Genomic DNA, 17,048 nt, shown 5'->3' with positions numbered 1-17,048 from the left:
CCGTGGTGCATAAAAGGCAGTGGTGTGACCCAAGACGCTCTTGGGTGGAGCCTTGGGGTTTGGAAGGTGACATGGCAGGTAACGGTGTCCACGACATCGTGCCGGACTTGCGGGCAGTGTGGGGTGACTAGAACTGAGAGGACAGAGTTGAGTTCGTAGTGAGCGCAGCAGCTGAAACCACGGGGTGAAGTGTAAGAGCGTGTAGGCCCGGGTGAGCACAGGAAGCTGATGAGGGCTGAGAAAAGTGCTACAAGAGGCCGTATAAGCTGGACTCCAGCAGGACGAGCCCGGCGTCAGGCCTCAGGGCGCAGGCATGGGAATCCCCTTCACCCTCTCCTACAGTTTGGTTGATAACCAGCAGCTGCCTGGAACCCTCCCCACGTGCAGGACGGTGCCCTGGGCTGTGAAAGCTCATGAGACTCAGACCCGGTACCACAGAGGCTTTCGTGGGAAGGCCTACGTTTCCTGGCTCTGTCTTACGTGCAGCTACATTGTTAAAGTGCCACTTTCCAAAGTGTTTTTCTAGAGGATTCTACTAGAAGAAGGGAAAAAAAGACTTTTATTTTTGCAGCGTTGAGGAAACTCTGGATTAATGAAGTTAAACACATTTCTTTTCTACAGAACTTCTCAAAGGAGGCTTTAGATATGGCAATGTGCATTAAGAATCTCCAGAAGGAGCATAGACAGGGTATGCAACATTTCCCAGACTCACTTGGCCATAGAATCCTTCTCCAGGAGCAGGACATGGATAGGACTGTAAGTTTCCCCGAATACCACAGAGGCAATTAGAAAGTTGGGGTAGGATGCTTAGTGGGAAGGGGGCTTTGGCAGTGCACTTAGAAACAAGCAGGGACTTTTTGTGATAGTCACATTTCCTTCGTGTGGTGACCCTCAGAAATAGTGCTGGTGTAGAGAGGCAGATGTAAGAGGCATGCTCTGGTGTCAGCTTCCTGTTTGCAGGCTGAGGCTGCCCTGAGCAGCCCACACCCATAGCAGGGTATGGCGTGGTAATGTGCTGCAGAGAGCTTCCTCATCACAGGTGGGGGGTATCGTGCGATCATTCAAGGACTTTGAATGATCCCTTCCTAGATTTTCCTCATCCCTTCATAGAACGTGATACTTGATAGAGTTGGAGTAAGGATTAAATCAGAGAAAGTATATAAAGCTGGGTTAGAGTCTTACTATAAAAAAGCCCAAGGAAATAAGCAAGACTGTAGCAGCCACTGCTGCTTATCTTCATGGAGTGTGGGCCGTTGTTCTGGCAGCAAAGATGGTCCCATGGTACTAATAAGTGGGCAGCTGGACGGCCTTATTACCTGCCGGGTGCAAGCATCATTGCATCCTGCTTTAGCATGTGGTCTTTGAAGACTTGCAATTCCCTACCACTTGACTTCTAGGTCTGCCACTTTGGCCCTCTTTTCCCCGCTCCACCTTGTGCCATCTGCTGCCCCTGGCTCCTGCTTACTGCCGGTCCTCGGTGATCCTCTGGCTTTACTCCCACAAGCAACAGCTACTTAGTCTCTTGGAGTTATCTTAATCCCTGCCTTCCCAAGGAAGGAATACCTAGTTGGTTGGTTGGATTACTCTGTAAGAGCCAAGTCAAGGTCTTGAAGTGTCCTTGGGGTCAGTTACGGCCAGGGAAATAGCAGGGCTGTGGCCATAGCAGGCACTTGGCATCTAGCGGATTCCATTCTGATCCAGAGCTAGTTAACACACAGTTCTTTTCCTCTTCCTCCCTCTTTCCTTTCCTGTTCTTCCCGTCTTCTGCACGTGCTGGTCTGTACTTCGGGCATGCCTTGTTGTAGCAGAATATACTTGGCAATCCCTTTTTATTTCACTCTGAGATACTCAGTACTAGAAGAGAGGCCTGCCCTCACCTATTTAGATTACCCCCCAAATATGCCTGTCTTTTGTATCTTACCAGATCTGAGGCCCATTGCACAGGCTCTTCGGACTAGGTAACTCTGTCATGCTCATTTCTCTTCGCCCAGGAGCCAAGAGTCTGGTTGTACAATGGGTCAAAAGGAAATAGAAATTCCTCCCCATTTCATTTCCTTTGTCAGAGTGAACCAAAGAAAGATGTAGTTATACAGGAATTATGAGATGGGGGCTTTTACCCAAACACTGACAATTGATATGTAATGGTTGCTAGTCTTCATTTATTTATCTCTAAAATAAAATATATTATCTGGCTTCTTGTCTCTCTCTTTTTTAAAGAATTTTTTTTTTTTTTTTGAGAGAGAGAGAGAGCACACATGCATGCATGGGAGGGGCAGAGAGAGGGAGAGAGAATCCCAAGCAGACTCCGTGCTGACCACAAAGCCCAGTGCAGGGCTCCATTTCATGACCCTGAGATCAGGACCTGAGCTGAAACCAAGAGTTGAGTTTAACCAGCTGTACCACCCAGGTGCTCCTGGCTGCTTGTCTCTTTGCAGACTTCTTGTGAGTGATATTGTGATAGTGTCTATTGAGTTAATTGAATTTACTGGGAGAAAGGACTTATATGAATGACAGGTGTGTTTAAACATATGCGAGAACATATCTTTGTCCCAGGCTGTCCTGCTTTATAATATTTAGCATTTCAGATATTGAACCTGGATGGGAGACTGGCTTGGGCTAACCCAGAATTTGTAAGAGGGATGGTCAGTGGAGAATCTAGCTTCAGTGGAGTTTTGGCTTTCAACCAGGTGATTGGCAAGGCAGGATGACTAAATTCATGGAACAAAGATGGAAGAGAACCAGGCAAAACAACAGTCCACAAGCATACAGGAAGCATTTTAGAGACAAAAGAACCAACGTGTAGATCCAAAATCAGAAGCCGTCCAGCACATGCCTCTTAGATGCTTAAGAAACAGCCATCAAGTGGGTGTTCTCACAGGTTTTAATGAACTAAAAAGATAATAGGCAACCTACATTATTTCTTTTCCCCAAGTTTGTAAGCGCAGCATCCTAGGCCTTTTGGATTTGCAGCATTGTGTCCCAGGTGCCATAAATGTCACATTTTTGCGTGACTAAGCATAAGAGATTCCATTGGTGACTCTGGCCCAGGCGACTAGTGCTGGCCTGAAGCTGAGCCTAGGGCTAAAACATCCGTAGTGAGCCTGCGACCACAACCTGGCCCACAAACCTCCTCATTACTGCAATTATGTAGCTGTCAAACACTCCACAAGCCATTGGAAACAAAGTGGAGAATTTGGGGGTCAAGTGTGTTGTTGATTTCGGTTTCTGGGTTTTATTTTTGTGGTGTGCTTTTTTACTTTGAAGTACACATCACAGGAAAATACATAGTGGTGGATTTTCTCTTTGTTTTTATAACTAAGATTTAATAGAAGAATACGGGTAAATAGGAGCAGAGTGTAGGTAGACCAGTTGGCTCTGTTTTTTGTTTTCTACACCTAAAGATTGTTCTTATACATTTATAATAATAAAATGAAAATATCTATGTTTATATGACACTTCTATTCTTCATGGTGCTTTCATTTGCACTTTTTGTTTTGATCCTCACAGCAGAACTTGAAGGTAGACAGAGAGCCCAAGGGCACAGAAATACGACCCAAAGTTACAGGGTGGGCAGGACATGGGTTTCTGATTCCTAGCTCACCACTTCCCTCACCAAACCAAGCTGCTTCCCAAGTGAAGAGTAAAAGCCTGGGGGCATTGATTGAAGATTGGGAGGAATGTATTTAGAGATTTAAGGTTCTCATCAAGAAAAATTTAAATTGTGAGGTAGGGAAGAGAGGCAAAACTAGTCAATAAACCTGTAAAGTTGGACGCACTGAAGTTAGCAGGTATGACTCAGGAAGAGCTGGGATAGCGAAGAAGGAACCAGTCCTTCTCAAGAATACACAGTCATGAACAGGAACAAACAAATGGCTTCTGACATTTCTCTACCAAGGCAGAGTGGGAAGGACTCTGAGATAAAAATACTCTCAGAGATACCACTGAGATTTGGAGGGGTTTTTTTGTTTGTTTTTGTTTGTTTATTTGTTGGTTTTTTTATCTAGACTAGAGCTAACAGAAAGAACTAAAATGTAAAACAGCATGCCCCCTCTCCCCCAACATATCTAACAGGTGATTAAATTCAGGAAACTATATCCTTGTGTGGCAATCCATGCACTTCAGAGGAAATGTAAGATGGGAATTTTAGGAAAATAAATAGAAACATCAAAGGAATTATTTTGGGGTATTGAGTACAAAATCTGAAGCAGACATTAAAAACAGATTATTTAGCAAAGAAGCAAGAAATGGGACAGCTTACCTAGATATCTGCTAAGAATGTCATTCTCTTAAAAACAGAATAATTGACCTTTCCTCCCATACCTTGTTGATAGTTCTGAGAGGGCAGAGAAACCGTGAGGAGAATCTGACTTGGACCACCATTTGGTTAACATGGAGGAGAGCCACTTAGTATGTGGATGGGGAGGGGGAGTAACCCAACTATCTTGGACTGTGCAGTGGAGAGGGAGAGAATGCTGGATATGACCAGCCACATTCCCTAGGATTTAGAAAAGCAGGTTTTAAGTTCTAAGGAAAGGTGGATTTAGTCCCACAATCAGAGGCTCAGTGTAGTCTTAGGGGTGGAGGAACAACATGGCGGGGAGGGATGGGAATTCCACCAATGAATTCTGTGTCAGAAAGGTGAGGATGCATGAGGGGCTGAATCCTTGGGGAGCTGCCCAGGGCAATAAAGGGAGCTCTTAGGGCTATGCTCATGAAAGGAACAAGAAGCAGTGTTGAATAGATCAACGTTTAGAACATACGGTTAATATTTAACAAAAGCAGGTGAGAAGACAGGGCTTCTTGTTTGGTTTCTTCCCGTTGTCTCCATAAAAAGAATGTTCTCAAGACTACGTAGGGCAGCTCCCACAAAGAAGGCCCTGATTCCCACATTGTGGACAAAGAGATGGGCAGAAAGCACCTGCTATGCTAAGCAAATTTAGGTCTCTGAGCCCCTATGAAGGAATTTGTAGGTAATTTCATATCTACTTTTATATAATCTTTGCTCTGTCATGATAAATGGGACAGACTTTAAAAAGACAGAAAAGGACAAATGTTGACCAAATTTTCAAAATTGGGAGGAGTTTCTGATTTCTGAAACTCTAGACCCAGTAGGTTTGATGGCTTACCCTCAAAAGTCCTTGACTATATCATTAAACAACTGATTGATGAGCACTTAGGAGAAAAGGGTTTTGGTTGACCAGAAACTCAGAATGAAGCAAGCAGTGTGGCAGAGTGAAAGAGGATGGGTTGGAAGTTCTGGATCTGGATCCGGGCTCCACTATTTGTAGGCTGTGAGAGCTCAGGGAAACCACATTGTCCCTTTGACCTCTGTTTCCTCATTTTCAAGTGAAAGGAGGAAAACAGTAGTTTTTGTTGTTTTTTTAAAGATTTATTTATTTATTTATTTATTTATTTATTTATTTATTTACTTATTTATGATAGACATAGAGAGAGAGAGAGAGAGAGAGGCAGAGACACAGGCAGAGGGAGAAGCAGGCTCCATGCACCGGGAGCCCGACGTGGGACTCGATCCCGGGACTCCAGGATCGCGCCCTGGGCCAAAGGCAGGCGCTAAACCGCTGAGCCACCCAGGGATCCCCAACAGTAGTTTCTCTACAAGTTTGTTGTTAGAATTAAAGGAGATAAGTAAAAGTTTCAGGCTTGGTACAAAGCAGTTATTCAGTAAAGTTTTGTTTTTAAATAGCAAAGACCATATAGCAGGATATGCCTGCTTTAAAAAAAAAGAAGAAGAAGCACATGCATTCTTGGGTGGTATTAGTGGAGGTACAGTGTTCTGTAAGAAGGAGAGGAGAGTTCCCTGGACTCTGTGCTGGTCAGGCTGCTGCCTTCCATTCCAGGCTCCACCCTTTAAGAGGGGCATTACCAAGGTGGAGTATATGCCTGGGTACAAGGCACAGGAGGACAGACAGGACAGGAGGACTCTGGGAACTTGTTCCCTGGAGAATGGGCACAGGAACTCGGATGTTTAAAAATAACAATCTGGGGAAAATATGATGGCTCTTTTTAAGTATTTGAAAGGCTGAGATTGAGGAGTTGGCCTGTGCTAGGAGACCCTGGTGAACAGAACTGCTATCAGTGGGTGGAAGTGACAGGGATGTGAAGTGGGTAAGCTTTTTTTAGTCAAAACTGTCCAACAACCGAATAGGCTGCCTTAAATTAGGCTGCACAGGGCTCTGCAACTATATCATGATCGTCTTTAGAAGGCCACTAGAAAAATCAGTGCAAAGGAGAAAGATCACTATGATGTGAATCTCTCTTTGGCTGTGTGGATGGATCTGGATGGTCCTCCCTGTCACAGGAAGTCTGAGTGCCACCTGGAAGACCATCTGTGTATGTGTAGAAGAGAACCCAAGCTTGTTGGGGGAGTCAGGTTGAGCTTGTACTGTGAGGTTTCTCGGAGGACTAAATTTTGGAATTTCAAGATGAGGTTATTATGAAGTATTAGCCAACCATCTTAATCCTGTAGTTTTAAAAGAAAAGGCAAACATCCTTGAGATGGTGGGGGCAATATGGTCTTTGAAGCCAGACAGATCTAAGTTAGAATCTGGGTCTGCCATCTATTACCTGCACGGATAATCGTGGGCATGTTATTTAATCTACTTAAACCCGTTATCTAGGTGATAAGAGACTGGTGGAGATTAAACGAGGTAATCCATGTGACAGGGTTAGCATGGTTACTAATGCTTAAATAATGCTAGCTATCGTTACTACTAAATTATTATTAATATCCAATCAGGGCTTCCAGCAGGCACTATCATAAAAATCATAACTTTTGATGGGGTGTTCTGGAGAGAGTTGACGACTGGGCAGGGTTGGATCCTAGGGGCTTATGTGGGGGCAGTCCTGAGCATCCACAGGTAGGAGCTAGTTCCACTTATAACACAGGGAGCCAAGAAATATGCGACAGACTGTTAAAAGAGGATTGAATGAGGCATTGCAAATAAAGCTCTTAGCCAGGTGTCCAACGGGTTCCAAGTAATCAGTATAAGATTGCTAAGTGAATGAGCGTTTACCAGGAGCAGCTATGAACCTCCGAGGAGCAGCCAGAGAATGCGCTGGTTCCTTCTTGGTGGCCTTTTTCTTGGGGAGCGCTGTCACTATTGATCTCATCTCCCAGCTGAGCACCTGAGGCTCAGAGTAATTAGGTGGCTGGCCCCAGTGGGAGCTGGAGGCTAGAGGAGTGGACTTGCTGATCTCTAAGATTCTTTTCAGGGCTAAATTTCATTGCTCGGAGATCTCTTGGGCTATTTCTGTGTCCTCTCTGGGCCAGTAACTGGAAAACAGAGAGGCAGACATTTGGCACCAAGTCGGCCAGATTTTCCAATGTTTGAATTTTTTAGTTTCCGCCGGGATGACTTGTGTTGGGAAGATGTAAGTTGCATCTATTCGGCATAAATGAAGCAGAGAGTTGTGTGATGCTATGCTAATGCTCTTAGGCAAGCTAAATCATAAGAGCGACCAAAGGGAAAAAAATCACCTTCTTCTCAATCATGTGTTTGGCTGTGAGAAGGACCCACGGTCACTGAATACAGGCCAGGACTCCATCTCTTACTTTGGCTGTAGAAACATACTTGGGTCAGTAATGAGCCATTTGTCAACGCTCAATGAGATCCTGAAAACCAGGCCCATCTCTTCTCTGCTTGACTGAATTCATGGCACATGTGCAGAAGAAGGATCTGCCCTGGTGACCTGGGCCAAGATTTCTGAAATCCAGCTTAAAATGTAAAAGAACTTGGGTCATGGTATAAAGTTCCTACAGGGCAGTTTTCTAACCAGATTTTCAATTCTAACAAAGATGCTCGTTGGCCTCGCCTTGAGTTCCGAATCCTGTTAGAGAAAAGAGAGAGGAGTGGGGAGAGAGAGAGAGACCAAACTACAAAGCAAAACAAACAAACAAAAAAACCCAAGTAAGAGCCATAAATAAAAAGGACTATGCAGCAAACATCATCATGTTGAAATCCAAACCTGCAGAAAGTTTATTTTGAAAATGAACTTCTCCATGAATTGGCTTAAAAAAAAAAAAAAAAATAGCCCTTGCTGGTTCTCAATCCCTCTCCTGATTTCTGGGTGGCTTTGCAAATCTATGGCTAGGCCGTCTTTTTCCTTCCTTCGCTCTCTAATCCAGCTTCACAAGGAAACTTGGAATGGTGAGGTTGGTCCCCGAATCCAGTTTCAGTGTACCCCTCCCTGCACCACGGGGGCTCGTCCTCACATGCATTCACCCGTGCCGGGCTTGGGTCCTCCTGTCTGAAAGGCCCGTGATCCTGTGGCTTTTGGCCCTTCCATGTAATGAGTCAAGCAGATCGCTCATCAGCTCTGTTTTTTAATAAAACATGAATAGCACAGTTTATGGCCTCCACTATTCAAACAGCAGTTGAGCCGAAGAGGAGTTATTCTTAATGGTTGGAACACTCATTTCCAAGCAGCCGCGCTGCTTTGTCAAGCTTTTGCCCGAATCAGAGAATGACTGGGCCTGGAAAAAGGAGAGGGCTCGGCAGGAGTAGAGTCTTCTCAGGATGGTGGTCAGCTGGGATGTGCCTAGAACTATCGGCCTGGTTGCCCGTGCGGCCACCCCCCTGTTACCTGGGGACAGTCTCCCAGGAAGCTGGGCCAGGGGCTGGTGTCTGAGGTGCAGCCTGCATTTGTCCGGAGAGAAACACTCCATCCTATGTCAACGACACCCAGGCTCGCAGGAGAGCTGTGCAGGACAAGCTCTCCCGTTCCTTACTAACATTGCCATAGAAACGTCCTCCTTCCGTTAAGTTAAAAGGAACTTAAACATATGGGATGTTCCTGGGACATCAGCACCCACGAGGGAGGCAGGCTAGGGACTGAAAGAAAGTGCACCGTGCAGCAAGCCGAGGGATCTGCCTGTTACTATTAGTTCCATTTCCCGGAGGAAAAAAAAAAAATGAAGCTGAGATTTTCATAAGTTGTACTGCTAGTAAACAGTGGAGCCCAGACTCGAACCCACGTCTTCCGATTCCAAATCCCAGGTGATTTCCATAGCATCCTTTGCTGCCCGAGGGCACTGAATTAGGGCCCTGGTGGAGGCAATGTCGAACCCCCTAAAAACAGTTGCTGGAACCATGGTCAGGCTGGAAGCAGGTCTCCAGGTGGGGTCAGTTTGGAGCCCTCAACTCAGGCTGTGGGGTGACTACAGGTAGGGTGCCCGCAGACTCTTTAAAAAGCGCTGATTCCCCCCCCCCCACCACCACCACCGATGTCTATCTGTCCTCCTTTGCTTCACTCTTGGGAGAGCTCATGATTTTGTTTTGGTTTGGTTTGTTTCTTGAGCTCATGTGGACTGTAAGATCCACATTTAATAGGCCAAGACCTAGAGAACCAGCCGCTTAGGGCAAGCTACAATTTCGTTTAAGGAGCTATACCTTCTGAGTTGGTACCTGGGTGCTTCTATTTGTGGAAAGTCAGGAGCACATGAAGGTTTTGTGTCATTTTTCAAAGTGTTGATGGCATTCAGGGGATTGCTACTATCTTTTAATTGTTCCATTGCCACAAATGTCTTTGCCCAGATAAGAAAGATTTCAGCAAAAGGGCTTCTTAATTAAATATTGCCTCATGCCAGATTACCACTCAGAAGGCGGTCGTGGGCTCCATTAAAGGGTGAACCTCACTCCCACAGTCGACAGCTGATTAATGTGTTAATTAGGAACCCTGACCCCCTCCCCAGTCACCCGAGTCTTCTCTTAAGCCCAGCAGAATGTATATATTATACCCATGTGGGTAACCTCATGGCATACTTTGGCTTTGACTTTGGACGTTTATATAAAAATAAAGGCTCAGTTGCCAACATGAATAGCTTTCTTTCTTTCCAGGGGAAATACAAGATGGAAAGAGTTATAGGAACCAGAAGTCCTGCCTTCCAGTTTTCTTCTATCAAGAGCAAGTGATATTTCTGCTGAGGCAGTGTCTTTTGAGTAGTTTAGCGGTGTAGGTTGCCACACATTTATTTCACAGGAAAGGAGTGAATCCATCAGGCCACTGAGCTTATAAGTACTACCCTGGCAGTCAGCCACCAAAATATAAATACTCTAAATGGACTAAAGGAAATGTTCATTCTGTTGTTTAGAATTGGACACATCCCAGGAAGGTAAATTTAATCTTTTTGAGGACTGCTGTTATAGGGTTGAATGGAATACGCATTTGTTTATCTCCTTTGTGATCTTTTTGTCTTCCTGGTGATACATTATGTATTTGTGATACGAAGCATTTCAGCTGTCTTGCTCAATGGCATTGCATTAGCTGATTGTTCAGTCCCCAGATTGCCATCGTTAAACGGCTTTAGCTTCAGCTCTGTCCAATCTGGGACCTGTTAGGGAGAGAAGTGGAACCAAAGAGGCCAGATTCCAACAGAAACAAAGCTGGGATGGAATTAGGGGGAAATCATTCCAGAGCCCAGTGAGTTGAGCTCTGCACTTCTTAATCTTTATCTTTTAAAATATCTGAAGGAATTTTGGTACTTCTTGGCATAATAAGAAAAAACTAATGCCTCAAAAAGTCACACACACACACACACACAAAATTAAAGCTGCCTGTGGAAAAAGAAAGGAAGACTCTCCCAGAACACACAATTCAGAAAACCATAGTTTATGAGACGCGTGCTGTGTATTTCATGGATATGCAAATGTTATTCTATTAAAGAGAGAGATCTATAGTATATATTTTCACCTAACTATCACATCTTAAGTAATCGGCTCAGGCTCCTATGATGAAATCTTTAATTACCAGAAGTGTGTCATTAGTTAGATGTAGAATGAATGATGGTACTGTGTTTTATTGCCTCACATGATATAGCCATTTGTGCCATAAATTCATTGACCTCATCTTAAATGATGTGTCCTGTAAGACAGACTTGATTCATTATTTCTTAAGTGACAGGTTTTTTTTTTTCTCTAATAATTTTTGCTTCATCAGAAAGATTGCTCTTCTGTATTTTCAGGTCAGTGTTCTGAATTGAAATCTAATAAGGCAAGGATGCACACACATTCACACTCAACGTTACCCAAAACGAGACAGTCATGAACTTTCACGCTATTACCTAAACACTTTAGGATGTTGCAGGAAGCAGAGTTGTAAACAGTAGGCTGTTGCTTTAACCAGAAAGTTTGATGCAATAGAATTTTGCTTTAAAACTTTGATGTCTCAAATTCTTTTTATGTGGAAATAGATAAAATGTGGTGGAGAATTCTCATTTGATAATTGGTTGGATCTATGGGTATTCCTTATTCATCACTGAATTATTAAAAGTGAAGGATGTGAAGGAAGGGAGAACATTTAAGTTATATTTAGATTATTTTTTGTGACTCCACTTGAAAATATTTATTTAGCTTGAGGAAACAGAGGAATCCTCTGGAGGCAAATAATTCAATCTGGCAATTTAAAAAGCAATTAAGGATTTCAGAAAACTCTTTCCCCTTATGGTTAAAAAATAAGATCCAAAAGAAATATGCCAGAAAATTTGGCATATTACTTTAATTAGTTTAATTCATTGATAATATTTTTTAGTTTGTGATTAAAGAAGCTATCTTTGATCCTTTCCTTCAAGCTTATAAATTTACATTTTAGGCTTTCTGTGGATGCCTAATATTGAAATAGACTCAGGTGGCTTTATTTCACACAAGAATTTAAATGTCACATCATTACATATTAACTTTACAAAAATCAGGTTTTAAAAATAGTAACTTACTTGCCTCAAGGTTTAACTACTAGTTTATTTGACCTTTATGTAGATAAGAATTTTGAGGGTCTGGTGGATTTTTGTGTTTCTTTTCATCAGAGGCAATTCTGCACTTACTCATAAACTTGTAGACATTTCAACTATGATTAAAAAAATCCAGTAATTCTAGAAAAACCTGAAAATACCGTTCTGAAATGCAGAAGTATATTAGCATTGAAATTATTCTTCTTGCAACAAGGATTCTGAAATTTGATTATGAGACTACACAGAAAATGAATGTGTGCCAATAAGTATCCATTATTCGGTCTCACGCCTTGCAGTATATTACCTGCAAATATCAGTGAAAAAAAGAAAGTGAGAAGAGAGTGGATTTGCACACACAGAGCCACATCTGCCACAAGCGTGTACACCCCCAGTCACATACTAGCATGCCACCACTGTTTACAGTCAAGGAAAGCTGAGAGTTAAATGAGATGAGTAATCAAATGCCCAGCATATGTTGTTTTTGCATTGTTGATGTGACCAATTGTGATTAAAAGTTATCATCTTTTAATGCTATCAGTTTACCATAGTTAAAAAAAAAAAAAACACAACATGCATCAACAAAGGAACAACAGACACACCCTCCTCAACAGAAACAAGGTCTCGTTCAGAGCAATATTGGAATCAGTGCTTATGGAGGAGAGCCTTGAAATCAGGGAACTCACCATTGCACTGCATTTCAGAATTCTTCCTCTGCTGCTGTAATGACTGAGTGCTAAGCTAAGGAAATGACCAAGAGAAAGAAAGAAAGAAAGAAAGAAAGAAAGAAAGAAAGAAAGAAAGAAAGAAAGAAAGAGAAAAAATTGTGTGTGTAATTTTTCAGTCAAAAAAGTAAGGCACTGAAAGAACTACTGAAAATTTTGACATCTGTTTATCTGTTTATAGCTATGGCAAGATTACTCATATTAATTCTTGTTTAAAATGCCATATGAAGGAAAGACATTTGTGCAAACAAGAGTCATATTTGAATTGTAGATCATGTCTTCACCATCTGTGAGAGCTGATGGTGTTGCAAAATTAATGTGTTAATGAAATCACAATAATTTCTCCAAAGTAATGGGTTCTGAAGCCGAGAATGACTATTTTTTGAACTTTGATGTCTAGTGATTTCCAATTGGGAAAAGCTCTCAGCCTTTAATTAGTTCTGCAGCCCAACTTTAAAATAAATTTGGTGATATCTTTCATTTGCCAGGAGTAGATTTGAAGGGGGGGGGGGGGGAAGCCATAACAACTTTTGGAAAACGTTCTCTGGTGTTTGAAAAGTTGTTAAATAAGACCGCCTGCCAAGAAATGTCACCAAAAATTCTGACTACTGAGAGAGAGTGGGCAAACAGCTCAAAAAATAATTCTAGCTTGCTGCAACATCACAGGTTGGGAATAGCTAAACCTCACACAGACTTCATGACTAATTCCAAGTTTCCCTTTGGAAGCCAGACATAATGATGTTCCGCGCTTTGTGTTATTGGTTAACACAGCACAACCTTTCCAACTGCATTATTGAACACAGTCAATAGCGTACAGTGACTTTGCGTGAGGAGAATTTTATGGGGCTCTGTTTCAAAGGCCACCGAAATTCCTGGAGAATCCTCCTCTCCACAGGTATTTCCATTTATATTTACAGCGAGCCTCTTTTGACAAGTGAAAATACGTGGGCAGGCAGATAGATGTACGCCTTTCTGTCGGAGCCACCTTTACATTGAGCCGAAAGGGCACAGCACAGGTTTGGGTGGTGGTGGTGGTGGTGGTGGCGGCGGCGGCGGCTGTTTTTTTAATGCTAGATGGTGATAACTGCTATTCTGGAGAGTTACTATTTAAAAAGCGAGTCTGACTTCCCGAGGAGAAATCATTTTACAAACACTTAAGACTGTTGCCTTTCCGAAAGAAACACTTCAGCCTGTTGGGGGGAAAAAAAAATTGTGATAAAGTTTGAAAGAACCCTTATGTGAAACACGAAACACTATCTACCAGAGGAAATTGCTTATCTTGTTTCTCTTTTCTATTACTGTGTTGTAGGTATGTGACTGGTGTAAGCACATAAGACACACAAAAGAATACCTGGATTTTGGGGACGGGGAAAGAAGGCTTCAGTTCTGCAGTGCAAAATGTCTCAATCAGTACAAAATGGACATTTTCTACAAAGAGACACAGGCCAATCTTCCAGCTGGGCTGTGCAGCACATTACACCCTCCCATGGAAAATAAAGCAGAAGGCACCGGGGTGCAGCTGCTCACTCCAGACTCTTGGAATATCCCTCTAGCAGATGCTCGGAGGAAGGCCCCCTCCCCGGTGGCTGCAGCTGGCCAAAGCCAGGGCCCTGGCCCATCGTCGTCCACCACCGTCTCTCCATCTGACACCGCCAACTGCTCTGTCACTAAAATCCCCACGCCAGTGCCCAAGTCCATGCCCATCAGCGAGACTCCGAGCATCCCTCCCGTCTCCGTCCAGCCGCCCGCTAGCATCGGGCCTCCCCTCGGCGTCCCGCCTCGCAGCCCTCCCATGGTGATGACCAACCGCGGCCCGGTGCCGCTGCCCATCTTCATGGAGCAGCAGATCATGCAGCAGATCCGCCCGCCCTTCATCCGCGGGCCGCCGCACCACGCCTCCAACCCCAACAGCCCTCTGTCCAACCCCATGCTTCCCGGCATCGGGCCCCCGCCCGGCGGCCCCCGGAACCTGGGCCCCACGTCCAGCCCCATGCACCGGCCCATGCTGTCGCCCCACATCCACCCCCCCAGCACCCCGACCATGCCCGGGAACCCCCCGGGCCTGCTGCCGCCGCCGCCCCCGGGCGCGCCCCTGCCCAGCCTCCCCTTCCCGCCCGTGAGCATGATGCCCAACGGCCCGATGCCCGTGCCGCAGATGATGAATTTCGGGCTGCCGTCGCTCGCCCCGCTGGTGCCGCCCCCCACCTTGCTCGTGCCCTACCCCGTGATCGTGCCCCTGCCCGTGCCCATCCCCATCCCCATCCCCATCCCTCACGTCAACGACTCCAAGCCCCCCAACGGATTCTCCAGCAACGGGGAGAGCTTCATTCCGAGCGCCCCTGGCGACCCGTCGGCGGCGGGGGGCAAGCCGGGCGGGCGCTCCCTGTCCCCCCGGGACTCCAAGCAGGGCCCGTCCAAGCCCGCGGACTCGCCGCCCGGCTGCTCGGGCCAAGCGCTGAGCCTGGCGCCCGCGCCCCCGCCCCCGCCCGCGCCCGCGCCCCCGCCCGCGCCCGCGCCCGCCGAGCCCGGCCGCAGCGACGTGGTGGACCTGACGCGGCGCGCGGGCAGCCCCCCGGGCTTCGCGGGCGTGCTGCAGGGCCCGCAGGACGGCGTCATCGACCTCACGGTGGGCCACCGCGCGCGGCTGCACAACGTGATCCACCGCGCGCTGCACGCGCACGGCCAGGCGGAGCGCGAGCCCGGCGCCGCGGAGCGCAGGACCTGCGGCGGCTGCAGGGACGGCCACTGCAGCCCGCCCGCCGCCGGCGACCCGGGCCCGGGCGCCCCCGCAGGCCCGGAGGCCGCCGCCGCCTGCAACGTCATCGTGAACGGCACGCGCGCCGCCGCCGCCGCCGCCGCCGCCGCCGCCGAGGGCGCCAAGGGCGCGGAGCCGCCGCCCGAGCATCCCCCGCCGCCGCCGCCGCCGCCGCCGCCGCCGCCGCCGCCCGCGCCGCCCAGGAAGCTGCTGTCGCCCGACGAGCCCGCCCTGAGCGAGCTGGAGTCGGTCAAGGAGAACAACTGCGCCTCCAACTGCCACCTGGACGCGGAGGCGGCCAAGAAGCTGATGGGCGAGGAGGCCCTGGCGGGGGGCGACAAGTCGGACCCGAACCTCAACAACCCCGCGGACGAGGACCACGCGTACGCCCTGCGGATGCTGCCCAAGGCGGGCTGCGTGATCCAGCCGGTGCCAAAGCCCGCGGAGAAGAGCGCCCTGGCGCCGGGCGTCATCGCCGCGCCCCTGCTCGGCGCCGGGCCCGAGGACCTGGAGCCTCCGCTCAAACGCAGGTGCCTCCGGATTAGAAATCAGAATAAGTAAAAAAAAAAAAAAAGAAAAAAAAGGTTGGTATGGCCTCCGGGGCTCTCCTCCTGCGCCCCGAGCCGGGTGCACCTGCCCTGCGCCCGGGCGCCGCCGCGGAGCCTTGTTTGATAATCAAGGTTCTGCGAGGCCCCCCCCCCCTCCCCGGGGCACCTCGGGGTGCTCACCCCGACGTAGCGCCCTTGTTCTGATGCAGCGTCATCCCCATTTTACAGCTGAGAAAACCGAGTCGCGGCAGGTAGAGGCCATGCCCCCCCCCGCCCCCCGGGGTGACCTCTTTAGTGGCGAACCTGACTTGGAACGCCGTGTGCTTAACCAAACCGTTGCTCCTCTGCTCCTCTCCCTGTGGAGGAAGAGGAGGGCGTTGGGGAGGAAGGACAGGTTACTTGGGACCCTTCAAATGTTCAGTCAGGAGGTTACAGGGCTGCCCTAAAAGGGGAGCTGGGCCACACTTCCTGGAGCTGGCGGGCTCGTTAGCAGAGTGTCTCGACTCACCAGATTTTCCCCCGAAATCATGGATTCCATCGGCCAGAGGAGAAGAAAAACTAATCTTCTCACGTGCTGATGCCAGCTGACCCCAGGCCACTAAGCGCCATCTCCCTGGCAGAGCGTTGAAAGCGAGGCCGTGGCTCCTGTTCAGGGAGGGGGGTCTCTTCCTTCAGGTCCCCCACCAGCATTGCCTAGGGCAGGCCTCCAGCTCGGCTGACCAGCTTTTCAGTCTCTCCTTTTTCGATCCCAGTGGCCCAGTGGGTCGCTCACCGCTGCAGACAGTGGAAGGCTTCGGCGGGAGAAAGGGCCACACCTCCGAGGAGGCTGAGAGTCCCCCTATGTCTGACCCCGTGACCAGAAGGAACCCTGCCTACTGCCAAAACGAGCTATTGATAATGAGGCCAGAGTTTCAGTAAGGGGAAGAGGAACTAGCATGCGTAGCACACCCCGCTGGGGCCAGATGTGGCCTCTTTTGACCTTCCCACCACCTGGCGGAATGGGCCTCCTCTGTACCCCACCAAGGAGGAGGATAGGGCATGGAGATGTTGTCCAAATTAGAGCTAGCAAGTGGGGGAACCAGTATGTAACTCAGACCTGCCACACACGCAGGCCTGCTGTCCCAGAAGACGGCAGATGGGCTAACATTCAGTTGAGGCTTCTCGGGGCTTTGTGGAGAGCAGAGGAAGAGGAGTGAACGTTTATTGAGCACCTAACTTGTGCGCAGCTTCTTCCACGAGCTGGGAGACACAGAGGGGGAATATGACGCAGCGCCTGCCCT

General features: G+C 47.5%; 1 protein-coding gene across 7 annotated transcripts in view; it reads left to right on the top strand.

The window, feature by feature from the left end:
- SOBP (sine oculis binding protein homolog) overlaps positions 1-17,048 on the top strand; it is a 163,062-nt gene that overhangs the window by 127,236 nt on the left and 18,778 nt on the right. For 5 of the 7 annotated variants that reach the window (XM_077902884.1, XM_077902881.1, XM_077902888.1 and 2 more), the window contains one exon: positions 13,775-15,750. In XM_077902884.1, the coding sequence (XP_077759010.1) occupies positions 13,775-15,750 (1,976 nt within the window). Of the gene's footprint in view, positions 1-13,774; positions 15,805-17,048 lie in introns of all 7 variants that reach the window. The other 2 variants (XM_077902885.1, XM_077902886.1) reach the window with 1 other exon arrangement.

Source organism: Canis aureus, chromosome 7 (assembly GCF_053574225.1).
Source record: "Canis aureus isolate CA01 chromosome 7, VMU_Caureus_v.1.0, whole genome shotgun sequence".
Lineage (NCBI taxonomy): Eukaryota > Metazoa > Chordata > Mammalia > Carnivora > Canidae > Canis > Canis aureus.
The sequence above is the reverse complement of the archived record's forward strand: the minus strand, read 5'-3'. Positions and strand labels throughout refer to the sequence as shown.